Here is a 27,390-nt window from a genome sequence, read left to right as displayed (position 1 = left end):
CGTCACGTTATTGCGTTGACAGTGCACCATGTGACCAGCTCGTGCAAAACCCGAATTAAACTACAATTGTTTTTTGTCTTCGCAGCGAATAATATATGGTTAATAATACTTTTTTGTTTTTATCTTATGGTTATTAGATATTGTTTGCTTCTTCGAGACGTTTTGCTGAAATAGAACCAATGGCTCGGCAGTTAAAATACCGCCATTTCCCCTCGTGGTCTCCTTTTAATCTCGACGAGGGTGGCCGTCTTTTGTAGTGCCTGCGCCGACAATGTAAGTTCCGCCGACAGTGGTTTCCCTGCATCTTTTAATCGTTTCAGGCGCTTCTGTGCTTTCACCTTTGCCAGCGCAAACTATTTTTTCGCACGTAGTAAGTAGCATCGTTAGCATATTTAAATCGTTCATGTTGCTTAGCTCAGTGGAGCGAACCCTAACTATGCGCGGTAAATCGCTTTACAAAGCGAACATTTGGCCGTGTCCATTCGCCGTCTACTCGTCTCTTTTAAACCATGTGCATTTTCACATCTTACTACTCATATCCCCCCTTCATTCAGTTAATATGTGAGGACATATTCGTAGATTTTGGTTCCGAGCGGTTACCTTCCGCGCTCGCGAGGGTTTTTCTTGCGGTCCATTCATGGGCCAATTTCGGCTCGTGAGCGTGCATCCATGCGTCCCAGGCTTTTGCTCAGTCGGTTGTTAAACGTTTCGTCCAGCCTAGTTGCTAGTTCATGGAGGCGCGATCGCCTTTAGCGCGCAGAAATTTGTGGGCCTAACTACCACTTTCACCACGTGGAGTTACGTCGTAAGCGTGCCTTCACTTTCCGGTGGAGACGCGGGGCTATCGGCCGCAACGGCGTTTCTCGCTTTGTGCTTGTCGGGCAAGTGTCGCCGCGGTTATCGCCTCTTATAAATAAAGAAGACCCTGCCTCAGGAGTGACAGGATTCTGGAACGGCTCCTCCGCCGCTTGTCGTCGGGCCGGCGAGTAGCGGACGCAACCCTTGCTGCTGTCTGTGCCAAGTTACGTCACAGCGGCGCTCCACGATTTATAGCTGAACGCTTCGATTCGGCTGTTCAGAGTAGTACTGAGTAGTTTGGCAGTACTTCTTTTCATATAATAATTCCATGAGGGGGAAAAAACGCAGCTGCTGCTGGGTTAATTCTTGTCGGTAAAAAAAAATTAAACTAAAAGACTTTATGCTCTTTGACGTGTGCCGTCAAAGACTGTCTTGACGGCATGCGAGGAGGCAGCTGTCTTCCTCCCGAACTTCCTGGTGTCCACTGTGTCGCTCTTACCTTTCTTTTTTCCAGAACTTATTTTCACAATGGCAGAGCCTGCTCGGTGAGTCCAGTTCCTTTTTCTCAAGCGACGCTGTACGGAACAAAGAATAAGATGTTCGCTGCTTTTTGTTGGGGCTATTGTGAGGCCAACGCACTGTCCGCGTGCCCGCCACGCTTTTTTACATCTGGTTTCTCGAACACGGCGCCGCTTTAACGTTCGGTAAAGAACTGGGCGTGTCCAAGCTCGGCGGCAAATTTTTTTTTACCGCTTTTGTAATTTCTCGGACCGCGAGAAGGTTTCGAACGCAAACGTTCGAGCTGTTTGTGCGGCGCTTTCGTTTTTTTGTTTTGTTTTTTGTTTTCGTTGCGAATTTGGGCTGAACGCGTCGGCGTCTGATAGGTGCCACTCATCTCTTGGCGTGAGCATGCCTCGATGGCATGCCTGCGAGGCGACTGCGAAGCTTCAGGTACCCTTGCTGGCCAAAATTGGGTGGTATTTTTTGCCTCCGTGATTCAGCTGAAATCGGCAAGGTTGCTGGAAGCTCGTAACTATCTAGATTGACCATCACGTGGAAAGGCGGACAATTGCGCAAGTTGCTCGCGCCAGACAAAATGTGTGCATTCGGTGGAAGATTAGTCTCGTTTTTTAGTGTGCATTCGACGGAAGATTACATTCTAGTTTTTCATTATTATTCGTGTACCACTGAGCTGAAGCTCGCAAAAGACAAAGCAATTTTCGTGTCAGTTTACTCTATCATGTCACGTGGTTGCGGTTTTTTTATTTTCCTGCACTGTTTGTTTAATTTAGGTTCTTGTATCTGCATCCTCGTGTTTTTATTGGTGCTCTGCCCTGGCAAGGAGTGTCTTGCTGCGGTTGGCAGCAGCCCCAAATTGGTGTGGTTAACCGGGCCACAAGCACTCGGTTTTGTCACTGTTTGTGATGCAAAGTAATGTGCAACACTTTTCTGTGTTCTGTTCTTTGCTTTGCTAATTGGCCCGTGTGTTCTTGGTGTTTAATATTGCCAGCTGAGAATGGCCAAGGTGTCACCAGATTTGCTTTAATTGGCTCCCATGTCTCCTTCTTGGAAACACAAATGTGTAGGTGCCACGACTTATCTTCTGGGGTGTTGTGCTGCTGAGCGCCATGTTGTGTATTTGATTCCTGGCTGTGGCGCGTGTTTTTGATGCAGGTTATATAAACCACGAAGGCGCCTAAGCACACATTTTATGATGTAGCAAACGTGAAGGCAAAAATGTCCAATTGCTGAATAGATCTGTTGGTATTGTGGCCACTGCCTAGTTCCTTGGCACCTTGGCGGCAGTGCCTACAATGAAAGCGGTGTTACCCATGCAGAGCACCTTGGCTCGCTGGTGACTGCGGGGCGAGGCAGTGGAGGGAGTGCAAAGCTCAGCGGGTGCTGAAATCGTGTCCTAGTCCTTTTTCTGCTGCGACTTTTTTTCTCTCGTAGTGTAAAAAGGTTGGGGCAATAGCCCTTATTAGGCCTGGCGTTAAGTCGCGTTAACGTTGAGTCGAACGAAGTGTTGCAACATCACTCCACTGTAAATGAAGCTGCGCGTACGAGTCGACTTCGAGGTCTCGGAGCGTAGTGTTAAAAGGGGCCATGAAGACAAAATAGAAACTTGTTTCATTTGGAAGATTTCGTGTTTTATAGTGCCACAGCACTTTTCTGGCAGAAAACGATGCTTTATTCAAGAAATTGTACAGTTTAGCCAAAATTTCAATTCTTATGCTGAATCGTGTTTTTCCACATTAGTGATGATGTATCCAAAGCAGGTACCATAATTACCCGATTCTAACGTGCACCCGATTTTACGAGGCAAAAAACCGAAAAAACTTGCACCTCTGTTTGTAACGCGCAAGGAACTTTGTGAGCAAGAAAAACGAATGCGAGAGAAGCGGGCGATTTATTCCCCAAATTAATCTAACTCATCTCGCTCCTTGTCGCCTTCCGCTGACCGCAACATCTCGTCATTGGTGCCGTCAAGCGCGTTCGCGATGCCACACGTCTGAACGAACGTTCAACCATGTTCGATAGGATCGTGGCCCAAGCCTCGCATGCCCATCCCGCGAGCTTCTCCAGAGGCATACGCTTCAGCCAACCGCTTGTTGTGAACGCGTGGGAGCCACTCGTAAGCCGGTGAAGCGGCGCACCTTCGTTGCCGCTGCTGCCATTGCTGTTATAAAGCACGCAAGTGGAATAATTTGACGATTTGTGTGAACGCTGAAAGAAAAGCCTAGGCGCCTAGATCCGACAAATTGTTGCTAAAAGCTTTGGCGCCATCTTGAGATGGTGATGGGTGGAACAAAATTTCAGCTGTTTCGGTTTCGTATCAGATTCTAACGCGCATGCGTTTTTTCGCCCTATTTTTGTGAAAAAAAGGTGCACGTTAGAATCGGGTAAGTACGGTACTTAAAACTATTGTTAGTACCGGGACTAGGGCTGCAGCAAACAGACAAATGTCTTTGCCTCATTTACCATTCATCCTCCCAGATGGCGCCATGGTACTGCTGGGAACCGCTGAGGTTTACCGGCATACTGTGTACAGTAAGCACTGGTGCTTCTTTGTTTACATGTTTGTTCGCAACTTCTGTTGTTTACCTCGCCATTCTTAGTTTTTTAAAAAAAAATGTGCATTAGATTGAAGTGCAGACAGCTTCTTCTATGAGCTTATAAACCCTGCCTAACTTGCATTTGCTTTTGCCGCTTCAGTTAATCCCGCAGCTGCCCATATTACATAATAGGTTATGTGTAGGAAATGAGCTAGTGGGCCGCATGGCCGTTCTATTTTCCCAATGAGGGAACTTATTTGAGTGAAGTTCACATTAACTGTTGTCTGTGCTGTTTTATTGAGGCAATATTTCGAATAAACCAAACTTGTGTTTTGTCTTCATGGCCTCTTTAAACCTAATGGCCGACCCTGTGCATACCTGCATCCCTCTTCCTGCTGTGGCGCCAGTAGTTCAAAGTGTGCTCTGTAGGGCCACGTAACGCATCTCGGCTGATCGAAATTCGAGAGCCTTTTGTAGACTTCATACGTTGCAGATTTTCTTGCTCAGTGCGTTTAATGCTTCTAAAGCAGAGAGGAATTGGGTGCACAAAGTGTTCTGCAAGATGTTGCGGAAATTTCTGATAGTGAATGTCTCTCTAGGGACCTTCAATCTGGTGAGGGCAATGACGCAGACATTGAGGATGTGGAGGAGACCGACAAGAAGAAAGGAGGTGAGCTGTCTGCATCGCAAACGGGTAAGATACACCACAGCCAGATCACAGCTGTGCACGTGTGAAAACCAGTGAGAGAATGGCTAGCAGTAACACCCTCCTTCACATTCCAGGCATGTTCCCCACCCACCCACTTTTTTCAAATCACTGCAGGTAGTATATGCAGCGCCTCGGTGTGCATTGTACAAGCCTGCACCCATTTACTGCATCACATGTAGTGTGCTGGAACGCTTGCTGGCAATTTGCATCTGCACAAGTGTCGCCTGTTTCTGGTATTACGTGTGTGCGAAACAATCATCTAAACAGCTGACCAGTGGAAACTGCTTGTACTATTTCCGGCCGCCCCTGCTGAGATGTCTTGCACCCAGGCTGCACGGCCTTGTTTGGAAACTGCACGTTCTTGCACGATATTTACCATTTCTTGCTCGAGGGCTAAACTGCTTTGCTAATGTTTTGATGCTCCATATACGTGCGTGCGATTTGACGGACTGAGTTGTGCGACGAGCTCTTCTGCTGCCTTGATGGTTCTCATTGGGGGCTTTCTGTGTGTTGGCAGCCCGGTTGACGGCGGAGATGATGAAGGATCCCAAGGTGCTGGCAGCTCTGCAATCAAAACTCGGTGCCATTGTGGGTGCACCCTCTACATACATTGAAAGGTGAGCAAGTTGCTCTGCTGCTTGCACTCGATGTATACTGCAGGCAGTGTGGTGCTGGCACAGTGGAAGGGTATTGAAGCACAAGGTGGATGGGAATTGTGCACGGCGGGTTTTAACGATTCTGCACAGTTATGGTGCAGCGAAAAAAAAATAAGTTATGCCAATTTATGCGCAGCAGACCTGCAATGCTGTGCAAATTTTGAAAAGGGCCAACAGTAGCGATAGTCTCTGACCAAGAGATAATGAAACAGATTTTAATCTGTTTGGATGCTTTTGCTCGACTTCCTGGACGATTTCTTAGATGGGTCTGAATGAAATTTGAGAGATGTGACAATCTTGGGCTTCACATCTGTTGAGAACAATGAGTGCACATTTGGTGTCTGCAGCTGTATTACTGGAACACTTATGGGGGCCCCTTTTATAATTGTGCTTCAAGGGCCTCTTTTGCAGTGTGATAATTGCAGTAAAAGGTAGTCCGGGGGGGGGATATACTTCAAATGAAGCGTACAACGCATTTGAGCTAAATGGCTAGGGTGGGAGGGGCGTGGTACCCTTCAAGGCAATGTGACATCACCGGCTTGCATGTGCAAGCTGGCTGGTGGACAAAACAAGTACATGCTTGATAAGGCAGTGTCCCCATCTCTGTGGCTCTTGCAATGAAAGTGCCTTCAACTTTAGTCAGGCCGTGTATGGTCAAAGTGTAAAATTCTGGGTACTTAAAATGCATTTTATCATTGAACATTGAGAGCTCATTGTGGAGGATAATTGTCTGATTCTAGTCAGGTATAACCTGAATGTGCAGTTCATCTCTTCAAGAATGCACGGAACTTGTGAGGTTCCGCTAGATTTAATAGGATAAGCAATGACGGGCAGATAAAACTACTTTTTGGTTCATTGCAAGGCTAATTATGTTTAGGAAGTGGGTGATCACAATATAGCAGTAGACAGATTTCTTTGCATTCTGACCTGGTCATGTGTACTGCGGGTACAATATTTGTGCAGCTTTCATCCTAAAGTAACGTCTCGCAATGGTAGTTGTGAAGACGAACTGCCGCCCTCGCAATTGTGTGCGCATTCATCCTGCAGACACTTGGTGGTTGGACCTTCCAATGTCCAATTTTCTCAGAAACTGACAGGTACATGAAGGGACCCACTCCGTGCTGGGTTTCAGAGTGTGGAATCTTCCGGCTCCTTTACGGGTCCCACATGTCGATTGCATGGCAAGCTATTGGTGGTTCAGAGGGGGAGGGGCGTGAACAGTGGTGAATGGCCTGCTGCTGCTCTGTGCAGCCTGCCGGCCTGTGTGAAGCGGCGCATCAAGGCCCTCAAGAAGCTGCACGTGGAGTGTGCCAAGGTGGAGGCCCAGTTCCACATGGAGGTCTATGCGCTCGAGTGCAAGTACGCCAAACTGTACCAGCCCTTCTACGACAAGGTGCGCACCCCGTTGTCCCCTCTGCCAGCTCCGCAGTGCCTGAAAGAACTTCAATGTTGATGCTAGGTGAAAGGCCCACCCTTCCCCAATTAATTCGGGGAGATATTTCAAGTCCTCTAATGGCTATGTTTGTATTCCACTTAGACTTTTTTTTTTTTTTTTACTTTTTTTACTGTTTCCTACAGTATTCAGTGTACAATCTGCAAATGACGGATGTTTGAAAACCTGTGGACACTTGGAAATTGAGCTCCTCGAGCTGTTCAATTTCCTTAGAAAGCGCAGGGACATTAAAAGGGATGCTTCTCCGTACTGGGGTCCCATCGGACATCTCAGTCCTGTTATGCTCCCCACATTTTTCCTCCCTTCCCAGTCTTCTCTACTGTATAAATGCAACATGCTTGTCAGTTTTACCCGGCAGAGTGCTAGTCTTGCAAGTTCGTGCAGCCTCACAGGAGGCTCCCGTTTGGACCCGTTCCTATTTCATCCTTCCTGCTTGTTCCCTCCCATGTCGACCCAGCACAAAATGACCTTCCTTTTTCGCCATTTCCCGTATGTTCCAGTTTGAACCTTCTCGTTTGTTCCATGCCGGTTCAACCCGGTACAAAACGCCCTTCCCGTTTCGTATTTTCCTATTTAGTCCCTCCCCGGAATAACGAACCCAGTTTCTACTCGGACCGAAGCGTGCAATTTTTGAAATTACAGTTGCGTCCGACTTTGTTTTAACGTCTTGTTTTGAGTTGCAGCCAGCGCAGCCGAAAGTCGAAAATTGCTCGCGTCCGCCGTAACCTTAACATTAAATTTAAGTTACGTCGGACGTATTTCACCGTAATATTACGGCTTGCGGAGCCAAAATATGCAGACTCCCTATTAACCTGCAACCTTTTTGCAATGGTCCGTTCAACGGTACGCAGCGCCAAATAAAAAAACACATTGGTTGCTGCATTAATTAGGTCCGACCTGGTACGGCGTTGAATTACTGCCGAGACCACGCCCTTCTGTCTGCTTCTGCGTTGGTCGAGCGGTCTGGAATGTGTTGCTCGCATGCGTACTCCGCGGCAGCGGTGATGGTTCCATTCCCTATGGTTGCATGTACGAATGCACATGCACTTATATGTGGCACACACACAAAAGAGAAAGGACGAGAATTAACAAAATAGAACCTGTCTGCGGTCCCAGTGCCAGTTTGTACCATTCGTAGCTCTTGCCGAGAATGAAGTTTGTTTTAACAAATGCAACTATTAATTTATTAGGAGTAGTACAGGGCTACTGTTTTTTTCTACGCAGGAAAAAGATCTCTCGAAATATAATTACCAAATCTTACTACAGAAAAAAACTTAATTTATGAAAGCTGTAACTATTATGGGTGGTACGATCAATTTTATTAATGTGTGGCTAATGGTCACTTTACATGCAAATGTCTGTAAAAGAATGGTCATTGGAGAGTTTTAACATACCGTTATCGTGTTTGCGTCACCGTTTACTGGGAGCTGGAGTTTCAGTTTGCCACTGAAAACGGTGGGACACGTTTAGGACACTGTTCACGGTTTGCATATTCCGGCCGCTGCTGCACAAGTAGAAACATCTGATAAATTTGTCTCAAAGCAAATCGCGCATAATTATGTTGCCCATATATGTATTGGCTTTCGTTAAAGTTACTCGAGTATTTCACTTTTCGAAGAAGCATTCACAAAATTGTAGTTTTGAGAATACTGTAGCCATAGCCTGTAGAGCTTTAAAAAGAAAATGTGTTGGTGGTGCCATCTGCAGAGTAGTTAGTCAAGGTAAAATAGACCTTGCCGCCGCGCTAAATATTTAGGCAAGAAATGAGTAAAATATGTTGTAGTCATTACTCTAACCTACACTACCTTGCCCACCACAATTTTGGAGGCCTAAAAGCGCTCGGCGGGCTCAGAAACTTACCTGAACTATTTGAGGCAGGCGTTTTGGGAGCGGGTTGAAACGGGAAGGGTGTTTTGGGAACGGGTTGAAAGAGAAAGCAAACGGGAATGGGTTGTTTCGGGTTACATTCAGCCTCGCATCTGTGCAGTAAGGTGTGCACTGAATAGTGCTGCATGCAGTTGTGTATTTCACATCTTTCAGTGGCAGCAAAAAAATGCAGATATTTTGCCCCTGCCTCTTTTTTTATATAATTTGTTTTTTAAGTAATAGTGTAATAGTGGTGTTTCTGTTGTGACCGTGTGCACTGTCTTGCAGAGGCACCTAATCACAATGGGCAAGGTGGAGCCCACTGACGAAGAGTGTGACTTTGCCACAGACTCCGAGAAAGAGGAAGACGAAATTACAGTGAGTGCTGTTGCGTGGCATGGCTTTGGGGCAGCCGCCTTTATCGGTCTTGTTCCTCCCCCTCTGCAGGAAGGTGTGAAGAAGGCAGACATCAATGAGAAGGGGGATGAAAAGAAGGAAGGTAGGCTGTCCTCTTACTAAGAGGCATCGTAGAGGTGCATCCCCCTTTCCAAACCCTAATGTGGTCCAATCTGTCTGTGGCTCCTCCAGAGGCGGTGGCGGGAATTCCCGAGTTCTGGCTCACTGCGCTGAAAAACCTGGACCTTGTCGTAGACATGATTCAGGTGAGGACTGCTCTAAGGGGGGGCTCGTGAGTCCTTCACACAAAGTGCACTATTTGAGCTATTCTCATACAAAAGCTGATGGGCATCTGTGTTTTGGAAACTTCATAATTGCTGCTTATACAGTCCTGCCTGCAGACACTTGGTGGTTGGACCTTCCAATGTCCAATTTTCTCAGAAACTGACAGGTACATAAAAGGACCCACTCCGTGCCGGGTTCCAGTGTGTGGAATCTTCCGGCTCCTTTACGGGTCCTACATCTCGTCCACATTGCAACCTGGTGGTGTGCTGTGGTTAGATATCCCTTGTATTGAACCCGCAAAAAGACTCCTATTGGTTTGATATAAGGGGTAATTTGATAAACAATCTAAGGAATTGGGACATCATAAAAGCATGTACCATTTTATTGCAAAGAAATTTTATTGGGCATCCTGTATTAACCAGTCCTGGATAGTCCGCGTGCATTTCGGGGACTGCCCTCAGGCTGGAGGCTTTGTAAGAATACGTGGGAAAATCGAGTGCCAGATCGCGTCCCAGGCAGTCTGCGGATGGTCAGAGACTGATAATCGATGGGGCCCATTGCTGAAGCTGCCTCGCTTTCATATGGAATACTCGTAAATCTTGCGCTTGTGCCACTTTGCTGCCTCCACTTCTCCACATTGTCTGAAGGATCCTGCCCATTTCTTGCTTTTTTTGTGCTGGTCAATAAAGAGCCACAGTAGTAGCCAAGGCTGCGATAAAGTGCCGGACTAGAGAGTGTAATGACATTGGAGGATGTGGGCAAAGAAAGGGTCGTCGTTGCTTCCCTTGTTGCACCCGCTTTCGCCTGTGCTTTCTAGGATGTCGGCATCGTGGTTACAACTAAATCGTAGCTTGTTCCAACCAATTCATTCCATGTAAATTCTCTTTAAGTGCAAAGCACTTTCGGGGCTCGCCTAAAGTCGTAGCTCGCTTGCTCGACCCTAGTAGAGCCACGCGGGGTTCCGTCGTCGCGGCGTAACCGAGAGGCTTCGAAAGCCAAGCGGTTTATATAGTCATAAGCGTTCGAAACTTGTTAACCGCTGGCGCTTGTCATACTTTTCCCCGTTCAGTGCAAAGCTAACTGTAGGTACATTTGAGGCAAAATATACGTAATTGACTGGCAGCACCTGCATTCATTTAGTTAGGAGCGCAGGGGTGAGACAGCTGCGCATATTGCGCACTTTTGATACAAATTTGCTTCCCTGCGCCAGGCTGCTCCAAAAGCTTGAAAATTGAGAAAATTGCGCTAAACTGCTCCAAAACAGTCTGAGAGCCAAGGATTTTAACGCTCCCGCCAGTTTCAGTGGGGAAAAAGGCTTACTGACAACATAATTTTCCAGCACCCCCAAAGTGATACTGTTTGTAAAGGTTTAATTGATTCATCATTCAATAAAAAAAAACGCATAAAATTGTCCCCAAGATAGTTTTCACGAAGGTCACCACGTCGGGTTGCACAAGTTTTTCCATGGAAAACTTAAAATTGCAAAGTCTTGTAGAAAAAAATACGTATGTGTACTCAGGCGACAAACTACTGGTGAAAATTGATTAAAAAAACGGCAATTTTCGGGGCGGCGTATCTCCGGAACGACATTACTGGGCGCCGCCATCTTGGTGTGGGGAACATTGGAAAACATGGCCGTCGGGCAAAGCAGTTGCTCGTGGTTCAGGCAGAGTGCTCTTCCCCGATTTCCACTGTGGTTTTGGTTATGGGGGCGGCTGGGTTTACATTTAGTCGTTTGATCTGTTGAAGGAAGTTGCGTGACTCGAAGAACGGGAATCCATCAAAAACGTGAGGCCCGTGAATTCGCCTTGTTTCGGCCTAAAGGGCGAGGCGCGGTGCGTGCTTGAAGGGAAATTTCGGACTCATTGCGGTGTTATAATAAAATGCTGTGTTATTTCTGCCTTTGACAGCAAGCTTGCAAGTAGCGGATATGGGACGATCGACACTGCAGAAATTGCAGCGCAGGCTAGATCGCCGCAAAATGTTCAAGCAGTGGCCGATAGCGGAACGGGCTATTATTTCACGCTAGTAAGAATGGTTTATCTATCTGAAGTGAAATTTAATGCCAAGAGGGAGGTGGCTAAACATACCAACGTTGTTCAAATTGCGATCGTAGTGAAAGCGCACCTTGGGGATTGAAATGGGAAGGCTTGTGGGGTGCGAGATTGTCGCCTCGCTTTGCGCAACTTTTGCCATGCCTCTACAATTGTGTGTAAAGCAGAGTCTGGGATTACAAAAATAATTTCGGCATTCACATGATAATGAAAATGCCGTACGATTGCTTAGCTTTTCGATTCGATGTTTTCAACGGCACTCCATGCTACCTATGCATAGAGCCTAAGAATTTATAAATGGCTTGTAAAAAGGTAGTTCAGTTCGTGCCTTGTGATACTCTAGTAGAAAAAACTTCATTGAAAGGCTGTTTCGGTGTTATGTACGTTAAAAACCCATTAAAAAGTGCACCCCTTCCCCCGAGTTGCCAAAAATTTGATTTTTAGGATCCTAAGCTGATGTAATAAATGTCGTCATTCTGCTCCAACTCAAGGTACTTCTGCTCCAAAATCAAGATTTCGCTGCTCCAAAAACTGCTCCCAAATCTGATTAAGCTGTCTCACCCCTGGGAGCGCTTGCTGGGTTGGTTTTTAAGACTGTAAGCAACATAAAGTGGCAGTGCAACGCCGGCACATGCAGGAGGAAAAGCAAGCACAAAAAGAACAGAACTCCCGCTTGCGCAGTGTCAGGCATGGGGAGCGCGAGCACTGCGAAGGTGGGAAATTTAAATTGCATTGCGTCGTAGCAGTGAGCAGATAATGGCGCCACAGCCCGTTGTGGCAAATCACTGCTCTGCACTCCTGACAGCTTTCATGTTGAGTGGCTTTTGACTGCTTGGACAGCCTGTACTAGCCCATAAAATGTAATGCGTGAATGAAAACTGGCCAACATGTTATAGGTAGTAAATTACAGTGCCATTTCATCGGTTGTGGCCACTGAGGGCGTACGTATGGAGGAACTATGCTAGCCCAAATTCACCACGGGTGTACTTGATTCCGGAGGTTGCCGGTTAATTTGCATAGGCACATACGAGCCACTCTTGACGTTACGTGCACTCAAATGGTTGTTCTTCACAACTCTTCCAGGAGCACGACGAAGAGATCTTGAAGCATCTGATAGACATCAAGGTCCGCAACATGGAACCTCCAGGACCATTGGTATGTCTGTGCACAGGCCAAAGATAATCGCTAAAGCCTGGTGTTGTATCTTTTAGAAAACAGTCCAGTTGAGTTTATCCTCGTGTTTGCCCCGTGGTCTTGCAGGGTTTTGTGCTGGAGTTTCACTTTGAGCCCAACGAGTTCTTCAGTAACACGGTGCTCACAAAAACGTACGAGATCAAGTGTGAAGTGGACGACAGTGATCCTCTCTCCTTCGAAGGACCAGACATTGTCGGCTGCAAGGGGTAAGTGCCAGCTGCGTTGGCAGTACCGTTTTTAACGCTGCAGTATTTGGTTTGAGAAGGATGCTATTGTCACATGCCTTGTATTGCAAGTTGAACCTCGCGTGTGCACTTCTGTTTATTTTGAGCTGCGGATCGGAGAATCGTTTGCATTAGGGCGAGACCCTGATCTTTAAGCTGTTGTCTTACTTTTAATCTACACACTTGTAATATTCAGCCTTTTTGCATGCGGAGAATAAATGTGATAGCAATGCAGCATGCTCAGCTGTTGTCATCCCAAGTGGGTGTGCGGCACTGCTTTGTGGGCCTGCACCATCCTCGTCAAGATTGCTTAGGGACCAGCAGTGCAGCTAAAGAGCAACTGTCATTTAGCTCTTCTCATAGGACCTTGTAACGTGAAATTTTGGTAATTTCTTACTAATTTTTTGGTCAAAAAGTGCTCAATGTTCTATACATGTGGTATTTTGAGCTCTCCACTTGAAAAACTCTAATACGGAGGTGTGCTAAGCTGACCAGTACATCCCTGTGTTGTGGGGAACAGTTGACCACATGGCAAAAAGAAAGCGCAGAAATGGTCCTTGAAATGATGGAAGTGAAGAAGCTCGGTGCATTTTTCCACTTGCTATGTGTCGTGTAATCAGTGACCTGTCACGGTATGCCTGTGCTACACCACTACTTCTGCACTGCGTCAGGTGGTTAGGCTGCAGCAGTTGGCCTCTTCTGCCCATATAAACAGTGCAAAATGAAGCGTGCTGTTCTCATTTTGCTGCCATGCTTGCGCTGTCTGTGGCAGTAATTACTACATGCACACATTGCTGCTGACACAGATGCAATTTCCTGATTTTTTTTATATGCAGTAATTTTTCTTAGAGATTTGAAAATTAACCAGGCAGGCCACTGTAATCATATTGGCATAGCTTTGTTGCGGCAATTGCACATTGCCAGCAGCTTGTTTACCTTATCCAAGTGCTGTCGCCACGAGCTAGGGTTTAGGACGCGTCTTAACTGTCAGTGGGAGGAGCGCAATGCTCACTGCAAGGGCCCCCTCCCCCCTGCCCTTTATTTTGGTGCCATTGCAGGTGCACGATTGAGTGGAAGAAGGGCAAGAATGTGACGGTGAAGACACTAAAGAAGAAGCAGAAGCACAAGAGCAAGGGCACGGTGCGCTTTGTGACCAAGACGGTGCAGAAGGACTCCTTCTTCAACTTCTTTGCACCCCCGAGCGAGGTGCCCGGTGAGCAGGTGGACGAGGACACCCAGGCCCTGCTGGCCGCCGACTTTGAGATCGGCCACGTGCTCAAGGAGCGGGTCGTGCCCCGCGCCGTGCTCTACTTCACAGGCGAGGCCGTCCAGGACGACGAGGTGAGGCCCCTTCCAAGGAGAGCACTGACCTTGTCCGCATTGTGGGCTTTGATTGAGGGGGATTTGAGAGAGTACGCGAGCATAAATCTGTTGTAGATGCTAGATGCCGTGACAAGGAGTGTCGGCAGGTGTCCATGCATCGTCGGAAGAATGTTGCGCGTGCCTAAGTTGTCATTACCATGCGCTACTCGCAAGTATTTTCTGGAACCTTCACGGTTGCACCAAACATTTCTTCAGCTGCTTTACATTTCCGTCGTAAAGTATGTGATATGTAGAATCAATTGTGCCAATTTGTAGTGGTTCTTGAACATGTTGTGATGTATCTGCTTTGTGTCAGTGTAAAGTTTGCACCACTACGAGATGTCCGTGTGACGTGCCTGTAAACTTGAGTTTGGGAAGAGGGCATATTTCCTTGCTGTGTTCTTCCTTAGTTACAGGCACATGTTGGGCATCTGTGTGGCAGATGTTTTAGTGCTCGGCATCCACTGGACTTCAGTTTCTGATGTTTTTAAATTCTCCCTTAGTATGATGAAGATGAGGAAGATGTGGATGATGAGGAAGATGACGACCAGAACGAGTTTTATGACGAGGATGATGAGAACGACCCGGATTTTGTGCCCAAGGTACTTTTCTGATGCATCACTCTTTCATAGGACTGTTTGTTCCACGTAGTTGCAAACATTAAATCCTGGATCCACTCTTGGTTGTTTTCAAAATTGCCATTTGAGTTCTGGCATCGTGTGCGACGTGCATGCTGTGCTCTGACCACAAAGCGTTGCTGTTAGATCCCAAGCTGGCATGTTTTTGTTTTAGGAGGTGACGGCTGTAGCATAATGTAAGGATTTCACGTGATCACACTTCACTCGAAAAGGTGTCCAAAGTATGCCCTAGAATGCCCAAGTATTCTTTTCATTAGAGTAGTGGCATTTTTGCATGGGTGCTCTTTGCATTTCCGAAGCCCTTTCTAAGAAAGCACAGTGACTTGTTTAGCAAGCACGATTCATCTTGCATATTAAGACCTGAGCTAGCTCACTGCCTGCTGCAGTGTTGTAGAGTGTATAACTGTATAAATTAACTGCCTGTTCGAGTTCAACGCGGTGGCACCGACCACCTAGCGAGCTGTTTGTCAGGTGTGTCCTTCTCCACTGCAAAGCGGCTTGTGCACTGTAGCGGCTCCTAACGGATTGGCTTGCATTCTAGGTGCATGGCTTGTGCTCCCGTATCCCGATGCAGCAGCAGCAGCAGGCTTGAGTTTGATTCGTGTGCTGTTTTGTTTTCAGTTGTGATGTCTTTTGCTTCACAGAGCACCAAGAAAGGGGATCCTCCAGCGGAGTGCAAGCAGCAGTAATCTAGATGTGGCTTAAAACCCTTTTTTAAGACACACGTACCCCGACTTCCGTCTCTGTATGTCAGCTGAGGTTTGAGACTGTTACTAAAATAAGTTTCCTTTCTGAAGCGGTCTTTTTTGTGCCCATCAATTTACATGTTGTTGCACGTCTATCGCAACCAAATTGAGAATAAACTTTGTTTACAAATGCTCTCTCTGGTCATGGCATTTTCAGCAGCAGCATGCAATAAATGTTTTGGTCAACATGACTCTGAATTGTGGTTCCTCTGCGGCAGAGCAGTTTCTGTTGAAAGAAACAAAGCTGCAATTTTCTAGTATGAGCACATGTCCATATATGAAAGAATTTTTACAAGGCGAGCAGTACCCTGGTAGGGTTGTTTCAAATTGAGTGGGTCAGTTTTTGGTGGGATACTTGTGCTGGCCTTAGACATTTGATGGGACAGTAACTAGAACTCTGCTCCTTAATATCGGGGAGGTGCTTGTTCTCTCTGTGCTAAGTTAACCCACTCGCCTGTTGTGTCTGTTTGACTCTTCCCAGTAGCAAGGCAGTGCTGAAATTGTTTTGTATGAGGCGAAAAGCAAAAACGCCCGTGTGTTCGAGATTTTGGCGCACGTTGGATCCCCAGGTGGTCTAAATTAATCCAGAGCCCTGCACTATGCCGCACCTCGTTGCTTGTGAAGTGTCTGCATGTTAAACCCCCCCACAATCAGTTCGAGTTTTGAATTTGAAGCAGTCTGTACACATCAAGAAAGGATGTCAAATTGTGTGGAAGTGTTTTTTTTTTTTTTAGTGAAGCTGTCTTATGTTCAGCTTAGATGGTAATGACTTGGAACTGCATTTCGCAGCATCTAAAAGTTGGCTTGCAAGCATTCTTAGTGATGAAGTAAGGGAAGTGCATTTTTTTTAAGGCAAATCTGGGGTCATAATTAAGGCATTTAAACAATCAAAAATAACTTGCTTCATAAACGATAAGGATACAGTGTTCAACGACGTCTTTGCCTGCTATTGCCCACATTTTGAACTGGGCTGGCTCGTGAAGTGTAAGTGGACATGAATGCGAAGTTCTGTATGACAGCACAAGATCAAGAGAATCTGAGCAGGCTTACAAGCTGTGCCGTGAACGATCTCCATTTCATCAACTGGCCAAGCACTCCCATGCCATATTTACAGTCTTGAGTGCACATCGTCATCCACAACTGCAATGGCTGAGCTTCATGCCAGCAGCCAGCTGTGGGTTATCTATACAGGTTTGAAGACAGCGCTACAAACTTCGATGTGCCAGCTGCTTCAGCATTCATGAACATATATCCTGTGATGTTTCCTACCTGAATAATCTCGTCTTCGTCGCCGGGCACCTCATGATGCTACAGTGGATCCCTGCACACTGCGGCATCATAGGCAACAAAAATGCAGATGAGGCTGCCAAAAAAGTATTGCGACTGAAACGTGAGGAACATTTTCTTCACGATGCCTCGAAACTAGCAAAGGAGCTTGTTTTCAGGAAAAGAAGCTCCTTCCTGGGAAACCAGCACATCTTCCTGCATCATGTTGACCCTGCTTTGGCAATGAGGTTACCGGAGCAAGTTCCATGTTGGCTAGAGACTTCGTTGCATCGATTATGTATCAATGTAGCTCTCCAAAATGCCTATACTGATATCACCTTGGCCTAACCTCGAACCCTTAGTGCGACAGCTGCAGTCCACCGGAAACAGCACCAAGCATATCTTACTGGAGTGACCTACATACAGTCAAGCGAGTAGCGAGAAACGACCTTGCACAGAGAGAGAGAGAAAACTTTATTATTTACGTAGGTTTAAGGGGACGGAGTGGCCACTGGCTCCAGCATGGCGGCGGCTAGCGTAGCCCCGTCCACGAGGGAGAGTTGTGTTAGAGTTATTCTAGTTCACTCTAGTTGTGTCCCTAGGAAAGGGCTACCCAGCGCCCCCTCCCACTGCTCGTCGGAGGAAATTAGAGGGAAAGGGTCTAAAGGGCAGCCCCACATGGCGTGGGGTACAGTGGAGTGTGTGCCACAGGCAGGACAATTGTGGGAGGGGTGGATGTGGTGAAGCACCGCTCGGCAAGGGAGAGTGTGAGTCTGGAGGAGTCGCCATGTGCGTTCCTGCGCGTGGGTGAGCTGAGAATGGGCAGGGGGGTATTTGCGGCGGGCGAGGCGGTAATGACTGACAATGTCGTGGTAAGTTGTCAGTCCGTCCCTGTTAATTGTGACTTTCCTGACCCCATCCCCGCAGAGTACTAGCATGTAGGCGACAGTGCATGCCGGCAGACCTCTCTGCTATCCTCTAATAGATTTCGCTCTCTTTCTCTGCAAGATTCTGGATCGTCTGGTTTTATTAATGTCCACCAGCGAGTAAGCAAACTCGCTATTTCATCAGCAATGGTTTGAGTCTTCGCTCCAGCACAGCTAATAGAAACATGCATAAAAGCAGATCACGATAAGCCAGAGGGGGTTTTGAACCACCTTCCTCAGGAGTTTCTCACTAGCTTACAAAAACTACGAACCAGTAGTGTAGTCTTTTGCCATTCGCTTTATTAGCTCCAGCTCGTGCAACAGTTCGCGGCCCCCTGGTATAGTGAACTAGAACACTTGGGACAGGGATTTATACACACCCCCCTAACACCCCCCCAGAAGGACTTCGACACCCCTCCAAAAAGATTCCACAACCACAAGCACCCTGCCTAGGGATTTATACAACACCCCCCCAAACATTCCACCGACACCCCCCCCCCCCCCCCCAAAAAAAAAAAAAAATCGAAATTCTGCATAAACCCCTGACTTGGGACCCCTGGTGACCCTGGAGTGTGCCGTTCGATCCACTGACGGCGGCGGAAGAGTTTATGGCTTGGCCTGTATTCCACGCCGAGGAAGTGCAGAAGCAGACGAAGAAAGTGCAGGCAGTGCAGGTCTGGTTCTGCAGAATGGCGGAAGCCGCGGAACCAACACTGAGCTGCTGTGAACTGGTTCAAGAGGTGCAGGCTGAATTGAACGGGCGCCGTAATACCTTCCAAAAGCCTCTATCCGCCTCTTCATGCCCATGCTCCAGGTTTCAAATTTGGCGACCGCTAAATCTTACCCACGCTGTCCAATGCCTTTGTGGCTAGCGGCACTAGCGGGCAGCGCTAGAGGCGCAAGTAATATGTACTCTCCTTGAGGGTGAAGAATGGACCTTTTTCCAGTAGCGATCTGCGCATGCGCGGGCTGCCGGTCCGCCATTCTTGGCAGTCGCCTCGGGCAAAATAAACAAAAGCACGCCCCTCGGTTTTCTGCTTAGGGAGCGGCTATAATCTGCACGTTTTCTTTTTTTCTCTCTCTTTGGACTCCTCGTGGTGGGATCGTACGTGCATACAATAATGGCTTTCTAAGAAAAGGGGCGAAGACACTTGAGACTGACCACGCTGCCAGCACATGGCTGCCAGTGAGGGGGTTACGAAAATGAAAAAAAAAAGGGGGGGGGGGGGCGCTTCGAACACGGCAGATTAGTCACGAGAACGTTCGCCTGCTACCGTACCGTGGCATTCATGTGAAAGGTGCGGGTGACGGGTCGGTGCGGGAGGGGCAGCAGGACCAGGATATTTTGTGCACGAGTTCTCCGAAAGCCAAACTTTCTTGGGGGTGTGCCTTACTGCCACTTTTAGTTCGCCGTGGCGGCCGCTAGAGGGACCGGTACTGGAAAAAGGTCCAATTTTTCGTCGCAAAAAGGCGGGATATCGCCCGTGAACGCCCGCAACTGAAAATGCGTCACTGGCACTATATCAATTTATCTAGCTTTATCACTTGTACTTTATGCCATTGAGTTTTATACAAAGAAACTCCATGCTTTTTTTTATAGCGGTTATGCCACGAGTGTTTCTGCATTACAAAGAGGCAGTTTTTTTCTCGCGATCACCATCACTTGTTTCGTGGTCACGTGAAGTCGGTGAAGGTCGAAACAAAATGGCTGATCTCGGCCGGTGTCGTCTGCTTACGAAGGAAATCGCTAAGAATGAGCTCATGAATTCAACTACATATTTCCTAAGTGACTGTGATGGTAAGTACAATGAACGTGTGTTATATTTATTTGTGATGGATGTAATTTACAAGGTGTGCTTGCAGTATGTCACCGGTGTCCTTGGCCGGTCTCCTTTCCTCCAGCGTTCCCCAGGTTTCGTTCATTCATTCGAAGCGATGTTCCTCGCCCGGTTTTTGTCTTGCAGGCGTTCTGTGGGAAGCAAACAATCCTATCCCTGGCTCGTCTGAAGCGCTATCATTATTTCGCAAAATGGTAAATTCATCAGTTTAAGCGTCGTTCGTAGCATTTGTTGCGACATCCTGAATTGCCTTCCAGGGAAAGAAAGTGCGCTTCGTCACCAACAACAGCTCCAAGTCGCGGCACGGGTACTTGGACAAAATGAAGAAGCTCAACTTTGAAGCGCACATTGTGAGGCTCAGAGCACGTTAAGCACCCTCCCGCACACATTTTGAATCCCACGTGCAAATTGTTTCTCTAACAGGACGAAATATATACGACGCCGTACTGCGTGGTGCTCTACCTGAGGCAACATAATTTCACCGGCAAAATATATCTGGTTGGTAGCGACGGTTTCCGTAGCGAGCTCGAAGAAGGGGGATTTGCGACACTGCCGATCGGGGTGCGTATAGTTGCGTTTGCTATGCATGCAGACGTTTTATCATCTTTCTTAAATTTGCCAGCATAGGCCGTGCATAGTTGTTTTTTCATCTCTCTTGCAGCCTGACACGACGGGCCCAGATTGGCTGAAATGGTGCCTCGAGGAGGTCAAGTTGGAGACGGGCGTATGTTCTACTTTTTCTAATCTTTCACAAATAATGGCTCATTTCCAAAGCTTGGGTGAAATATATGCTAAACAAGTTCACCAGTACCTCAGTCGACCAAAAGAACAAAAAACATGAACAGCTGCTTAGCCAAATGTACTCAGTATATTATTTTCTATCAGTATGCTGCTCCGCATAATATTACTTGATGGGCTAAGAGCAGATGCACTTGACTATCAGTAAAAGCTGCATATTACGTATGTCGTAACTACTCACATGTGACCTGTTTGTTCTTTCATTGGATCGCATATGATATTGCATTACTTTATTTATAACTCTTGTAACCACATAACAAGTCTTTCTGCCTCCAGAGTGGCTTTCCTCTCCCCCCTAATAATGCATTGCCGTTAACACTGCAGGTGAAGGCTGTCGTGTGCGGGTTCGATGAGCACATCAGCTTCAACAAGTGCCTCAAGGCTGCCTCATACCTGAAGGACGAGAATTGCCTCTTCCTTGCAACTAACAGGGATGAGACGTACCCGTGCCCAAACAAGAACATTGTCGTGCCTGGTGAGTAGGCATGTTTCCTACTATATTACATCTTTTGAAGCCTGCAGCCACACAGGATGCTAGCACGAAATCAATAATCTGCATGCTGTTTTTCGGCAAAGCTGTAACAGAATCGTATTATTATTTTTTGTGCAATTTTGTCAGCAATGGCAAAGAAAGGGCTTGTAGCTGCATGCAGCACGGTGCCAACCTCATGTATAATTGAGAGGCTGTCCATGCATCTTGCACAGTTTTAAATGGCTGCAGCTGTATAGCTGTCCAACTTGACAGCAAAGCCAACTGTAGGGTGTATTCATTAATACCCGATGCATTACATGCCCCCCTCTTTCTGATTACACTGCCGGAAAAGAAAAGTGTAGTGGAAACTTCACACGTGGAAAACAAAACTTAGAGTTTGTACGGAGCCAAATAAAGTAGGTTAGTGGTGCTCTGAGGTCTTGGACTTAAAAATTGGCTCTTTATGTTACATAAACTCTATTTATCTCACTCAGCCATCAAACTTTCTGGGCTACAGCAATTTATGCGTGACAGCAGATGCGACGCCATAATCATAACTGACACAGGAAGTCAGTTATGATTAATCATAATCATTTATCATAATCACACTGTAATCATAACTGACATTTTGACAGGGAGTGGTGTCACTTACATCCACTTCTGATAATACCTCCACTTGTAGTGTCACTGTTGCGCCATGGAGCAGCAGCATGTGCAGAAAGAGTGGATCCTGAGAAAATCTCATGAGCTGTTTATCATACGTTACACCGCTTCACTGGCCATTAGTGTCGTGATTGTGTAAGTGCTTACCAATATTCACCCTGCTTGCACCAAACATGATTCCTCGATCGAACTACCCTATCATCGACTACTATTTTGCAGGCATTTTTGTTCGGCATTGTTCACAAGTAGACAGCAGTGTGATATGCCATGTTTGTATTGCTTCATACATGTGGCAGTGTAAATAAGCGAGATGTAAGTATGTATCATTGTCGTTTAAGGTAGGTAATTTTTGTTCTTTGATGTAAGTAGGCCCAATGTGCAGTTGCCAACTGGGCCTCTGGTATGATTTCAGCACTGATTACATTGTGTATTAAAAAAGTTACTCTACACATAAAGTACTGTAGCTAAGAAAACTTGATGGCTTAACAGGGTAAATGCTGTTGATGTCTGGAATAGGCTAGTGATGGTGTAAGGATAGAAGTTACACCACAAATATTGACACTGCAATTCACGAGCATATTATTCTACTCTTCATTTTACTATTGGTTGGAAAATTAAGATTATCGCTAATGTAATCACTTGTATAACAGTGATTGCTCATGTTGCAAGTCACTACAAAGCACGGTAATTATTCAATGCCTGGCTGTTTTGGTTAGTTTTCACGGTTGCTTGTTGATCTTGTATGTTAGTCCAACTTCGGTAATTCAAACTCAAATTGACAAAATTTTCAAAATTTCTCTGCATCGAATGAACTTGTAGAATTATGAAACTGAAAAAGCGTAATGCACACTGGTGATATGCATGATATGGTGATGAACATTGGACACTGGTGATATGCCAGGATGCTGAACATTCTCCCCAGAATTGTTTGCAAACTATACGCACATTTGTGCCAGCCTACACATGTTGCAGACAGCACCTAAAACATAGTCTTTTCTATATTGTTATGGCTGATATTTGGTGTAAAAGGAGCCACTTTGAATCGGCCTTTCCACGTCTTCTATCGTCACTTCCAGTTGAATGTATTTGTTAGTTTTCTTTTGTTCAAGCTTCCTTTAAATTAAGGAATATTGTGTACTATTTAAAACCGACTGAAACCAGGCAGACCATCTTCAAACCTTTCAGAGCTATCTAGAAACATGTCATAGATGATACGACGGACAATAAAAAGATCATTAAATTCTAGTTTGTGTCAACCGCATGGCTCGTATGGATACAACCTACTTTTTTTGCTGAAGGCCACAGTGCAGTTAATTGAAATTCTTGGCCAGGAAGTTTCTTGTCTTTTATTATTAACTTTATTTTTCAAAATAAATTGTCATGCGATTTGACTGCGGTCAACATAGCAGTCGTGCATGCCCAAGTGTTCAAACTAAATGCTGCCACTCTTTTTCAGCCCTGAAAAAAAGTATTATAAAATGGGGCGAAAAAAAGTCACATTTATACTTTCTGTTTCACAGGGTCGGGCTCTATGCTGGCGGCAGTCTCAACAGCTGCTCTGCGAAAGCCAATAGTACTCGGAAAGCCGGAACACTACATGACTGATTGCATCAGGTACCGCTGCCCAGACCTGGTATCGGAAAAGACACTCATGATTGGAGACAGGTAATTTTACCCAGTCCAAGATAATTAGGTTTGCACCCCTTTTTTTTCGTCTTTGAGATACTTGACAGGTGGTTGGGTGCCTCTCAACAATAGCGGCCTTTTTTTGTGTGTGTGTTTCCTGGGTGTCGTATTGTGCCCTTGTAGAAGGTATGCCCAGATTTAACACACGTGCACATTTTAAACTAGCTTTTCCCAATAGCTGGTTATTGCAAAGTGCTGCGAAATGGCAACGTATTGCATACACATCCATCTACAAATTGTGCGAAATAGCACTCAATTGAAGCAATTAACTTGTGATTAAAATCTTAAGCGCTTGTAAGTTTGAGCGAACGCTGGCTGCCATTCATGGTGTGGTAGTCCATCCATTCATTTCACACTCCCAAATCCAGAAGAAAGGCCCGGTGTTCACCACCTGGAAAATCTTGATATCTGTGGAAATATTTGGGTACGCCACGTTATCTTTTTCCTAGCCTTTAAATTGCAAGCTGTTTGCGACAGCTTGCAACAGCATTCTTAAAGTGATCATGACGTTTCAAAGCACTGATTTTTTTTTATAGCATGAACTAGTAAACGGCTTTTGTAAGCTTGCAAAGAAATGCACTCAAGTTCAGTGTTACCTTAAAGCTGTGGTTTTGTCAAGTATAGCATATAGTTAATTCCTCAGCCCTGCGATGTCGCACCCAGTAGTGATTATTAAACTAACGAACTGTTCGGACGAATCATTGAAATTTATTTCAGGCCTAACTTTGGGAGTGCATAAAAGACAACCACAAAAGAAGTTGTGATTGATTGCTGTAGCTAGACCGTTTGGGTCCTATTCGTGTGGCTGTAGGTAATACTATTCATAAGCACAAGAGAACAGTATGAGCTGACAAACTGTGTTATTCAGCGCATTTGTTAAGACCTGTGGAAGTCTTCATTTTGAGGTATGGGAATGGTTCCATTGCACAAGGGCACAGTTCGGCGAGTCCTGTCCGTAGTTTTATTGACTGTATGGCCTCGTCAGTTGACATAGCAAAGAAAACGTTACAGGTCATTGCTTGGGCCCTGCACCAGTCATGGCGTCCCCACAATTTGGAGCATATATAAGCACACATGCAAATACGTATCAACATAAACAAATATGCATCGCATGAAACGTGACAAAATATTTCTTTGAAGGGAGGAACAGAAAACGAAAAAAGATCACAAGGACATAGCAAGGTTATTTTACGAGAAACGATGATGTCCTTAAAATCAATTTCAATGATGAAAAAATATAAATTTACGCTAAAGCAATTACATTTTGTCATATGTTGTGTGTGTGTTTCTACTTTCGATGCTCGCAATTAGAAGCCCTGTGTGCGGCAGCATTTCTGCAGGTTCTCACTTGTGTAAAATCCTTACAAAGCCGCAGTTCACATAATATTGTGATTGGCATTATATTACACAGATAACTCTCCAGTGCAACTTTAGAAAGGCACCACAAAGTGCAGAAAGATGATTCACTTGGGCTGAGGCAGAAAGCACACTTCCGATGCTCAACAAGAAACCAAGAGAGTGCCTGTAGATCCCTCGAAGCATTCCCATTAAATGCACGCTACGCTCCGCTGGGCTGCAGGTTGGAAACCGACATTCTCATGGGCCGCCGAGCTGGCATGAAGACGCTGCTTGTCGGCTCTGGCATTCACACGCTGGACGACGTCCGCAAGCTAGTGGCCGAGGGCAGGCACGACGAGGTGCCCGACTTTTACCTGCCCAAGCTCGGTGACATCGTGGACATGCTCACATGACAGGTGTCCACGGGCATGTGATGCGACTCTTAGTCAGACAAGGGGTTTATTAACTAAGAAAAGCATGTGACGTGTTAGGCACAAACTCCTCGCCGCTACTTCTCATCCTATCGTTTCTGTGGATAGGTAGCGTGTGATGTTTTTTTATTATTTATTTATTTCATAGTACCCCTAAGGGCCCTCATGGAGGGTATTACATAGGGGAGGGGGGGAATACACACACTGAAAATTTACGTGTTAACCCTTGCGTTGTTCCTTCTTGTCATAAAGGTGTACAAGTGGTCTACCGTTGTTGTGGTGTTCATTGTTTTTGTCACTCTGTAACAGTTGTGGTGTGCCAGCGATCACCAGGTGAACTGGGTGTTGATCAGCATCCACTGCTTTTTCCAGTGCTGAACCAACTGTGTGTCTTGTTTATGCGAAGAACATTCCTCAGACATCCTGGCCCAGAGCCAGTGTCAGGCTCGGGCGTGCAGGCTGACCATTCCAGTCTTGTGGGCAGCAAGGCCCAGCAGTCCACCGTTATGTTGGTTGCTCAACACCACTCGCAAGTTCGTTTCTGTTGTCATTGATATACGCGCAATGAAGACAATATGCAAGGAATAGCAGCAACCTTTGTTGTGGTAATTCAAGCAGAGCAACAGCTAGCCGCCCTTGGCAACATGATTGATTGTTAGTTTAATGCGCTGAAGTTACACATGGGCTTTGAGGTGCACTGCAGTGGAGGGCTCTGGATTAATTTTGACCACCTGGACATCGCCAACAAATGCCAAAATCTCGACATGCGGGCGTTTTCGCTTTTTGCCTCCATCAGAAAAAGGACACCCCGGCTGGGATCCAACCGTGATCTTGGCTCAACAGCACAGTACCTTAGCCACTGACCCACCGTGGCAGGCTCTTGGCAACCTATGTATGTATTTATTGATAATTGGAAAGGGAGGATCCACCAACAGGCATCAATTATCTCGCCTAGGGGTGGACACCGGGACGCCTGCTGGTGTAGGAAAAGTGGGATAGGGAACGAAGAGTACATAGGAATAGGGGGATAGGCAAGAAGGTTAACGTGGTACATATATACAACACAAATGGGATGTCAACAAAGACCATATATCAAACACAAAGGGTAAAAAAAAGAGGAGTTATACAATTGTGCAAATTGACAACACAGAGGAACACTACAGATATAGACTAAATGTGAATGTACAGAAGACAATGAAACCTATTTGGACCTTTGCAGTTCTTTGGGAAAGCCAGTGGCTTGTCTGTTGCACTGCCTTCTGTGTCAGTGGTTGCACTGACCACTGCATTGATGGCTCAGTGCTGGATTTGATTACCTCTTTCCAGGAGTTGCTATAGAGCGTGCACTCTCGTTAAAAAAAGCATTGCACCCTACTAGTTCCCCTCCCCTTCCCCCTCCACGTATTTCCCTTATTTTAATATCCTTTTCGATGCTGTGGCACTGCTCTACAGCTTTCTATCACGAATTCTTTCGAGCTTTTGTTGACTGTATTGAATCTTTGAGAACTGCCGCAAGCCCCTGGTATGCTGGCGTGATTAAGCGAGTGCGCTTGATAAGACTGTTACCTCTCCACTGACCCTCAGACAGCTTGTCGGCATATTTCCAAGTGCTTCGCTGCACAGAGCACCCACATGACATGTCTGTTCTCGCGATGCAGTACGGCAGGTACGTACGTAGCCAGAGGGGGGGCTTTGGTGTTCGAACCCCCTCCGAAGTTTTTCCAGGCAGCACGTAAGCGAGGCTCATCGTTCCTTTCGTCAAAACTTCCCCCTTCCAATAAATTATAACCCCCTCCAAAAAAAAATTTCCGGCTACGCCCCTGCAGTACGGTAATTAAACATGGCGACTGGCTGCGCCCTAACCCTAAAGTGACCTAAAACATACCAAATCACCTTTATAAACAAAACAACACTTAGATATATTTAAGTTTGGAAAAAAATTAACAAAACTTGTTGCTGAGCTAGTTGGTACATAGTTCAAACAAAGTTAAAAACGTGGCGCAAACTAGACGGGACAAGAGAGACAAGAAACACAGATACAGGCGCCAACTTCCAACTGTTTATTCACCAGAAACCACACGTATTTATATACGATATATCAACAACATGAATAACAAAACCATGTATAATCAAAATGACAAAAGTAAAAAGGGCCATAAACACGCAAGATCAAGTGCCGAGAATGCATACATGATAACTGCAAACGTGCGCAGGAGTGCGAAAAACAGGGCGTGCGCACATAGTCCAAGCACAAACCCAGCAGCAAAGAGAGGAGGGCAGCGTTACGTGCCAATCTACACGTTGTCTTTTAAGAAAGACACCTCTTTATCACTTAACGCCAGTGATGGCGTGCTGACGCACTTTTCACCAGCTCTTTTTATCAATACCGCCTCGGTATTAGCTACCACATGCATTAATTCGGCCTTAACGAAATCTTGCGAGCACAATCTGTTTGCAGGTTTTCGCAATCAGATTAGCCGCTTGGAAGCCGCTCGATATCCTCCCACGGTCATTACAAGTGTCTGTGAAAGCACC

General features: G+C 46.1%; 2 protein-coding genes across 6 annotated transcripts; both read left to right on the top strand.

Annotated features, from left to right (window-relative positions):
• The first annotated feature begins 156 nt into the window (after window positions 1-156).
• LOC144174115 (nucleosome assembly protein 1-like 1-A) lies at window positions 157-15,571 on the top strand. 5 transcript variants are annotated; one of them, XM_077702580.1, is made up of 13 exons: window positions 157-273; window positions 1,313-1,343; window positions 4,454-4,548; window positions 5,081-5,180; window positions 6,471-6,612; window positions 8,827-8,916; window positions 8,986-9,037; window positions 9,127-9,200; window positions 12,357-12,428; window positions 12,534-12,673; window positions 13,750-14,032; window positions 14,557-14,655; window positions 15,336-15,571. In XM_077702580.1, exons 2-13 carry the CDS (start codon window positions 1,327-1,329, stop codon window positions 15,378-15,380), a joined length of 1,209 nt encoding a protein of 402 aa, XP_077558706.1. In that variant the 5' UTR covers window positions 157-273; window positions 1,313-1,326; the 3' UTR covers window positions 15,381-15,571. The 5 variants fall into 5 exon arrangements, with proteins under 5 accessions (XP_077558706.1, XP_077558710.1, XP_077558708.1 ...); XM_077702584.1 differs by having other exon boundaries at window positions 15,313-15,571; XM_077702582.1 differs by having other exon boundaries at window positions 158-273; window positions 4,454-4,524.
• A 3,692-nt stretch (window positions 15,572-19,263) lies between these two features.
• On the top strand, window positions 19,264-25,121 carry LOC144174111 (glycerol-3-phosphate phosphatase-like). Its single transcript, XM_077702568.1, has 8 exons — window positions 19,264-19,427; window positions 19,594-19,661; window positions 19,725-19,817; window positions 19,891-20,028; window positions 20,129-20,191; window positions 20,590-20,740; window positions 22,921-23,065; window positions 24,666-25,121. Exons 1-8 carry the CDS (start codon window positions 19,334-19,336, stop codon window positions 24,835-24,837), a joined length of 924 nt encoding a protein of 307 aa, XP_077558694.1. The 5' UTR covers window positions 19,264-19,333; the 3' UTR covers window positions 24,838-25,121.
• The last annotated feature ends 2,269 nt before the right edge of the window (window positions 25,122-27,390 follow it).

This window comes from Haemaphysalis longicornis, unplaced genomic scaffold (assembly GCF_048455015.1).
Source record: "Haemaphysalis longicornis isolate Haplotype H1 unplaced genomic scaffold, Haemaphysalis longicornis Haplotype H1 scaffold_3, whole genome shotgun sequence".
NCBI lineage: Eukaryota > Metazoa > Arthropoda > Arachnida > Ixodida > Ixodidae > Haemaphysalis > Haemaphysalis longicornis.
This window is presented reverse-complemented; position numbering and strand designations above follow the sequence as displayed.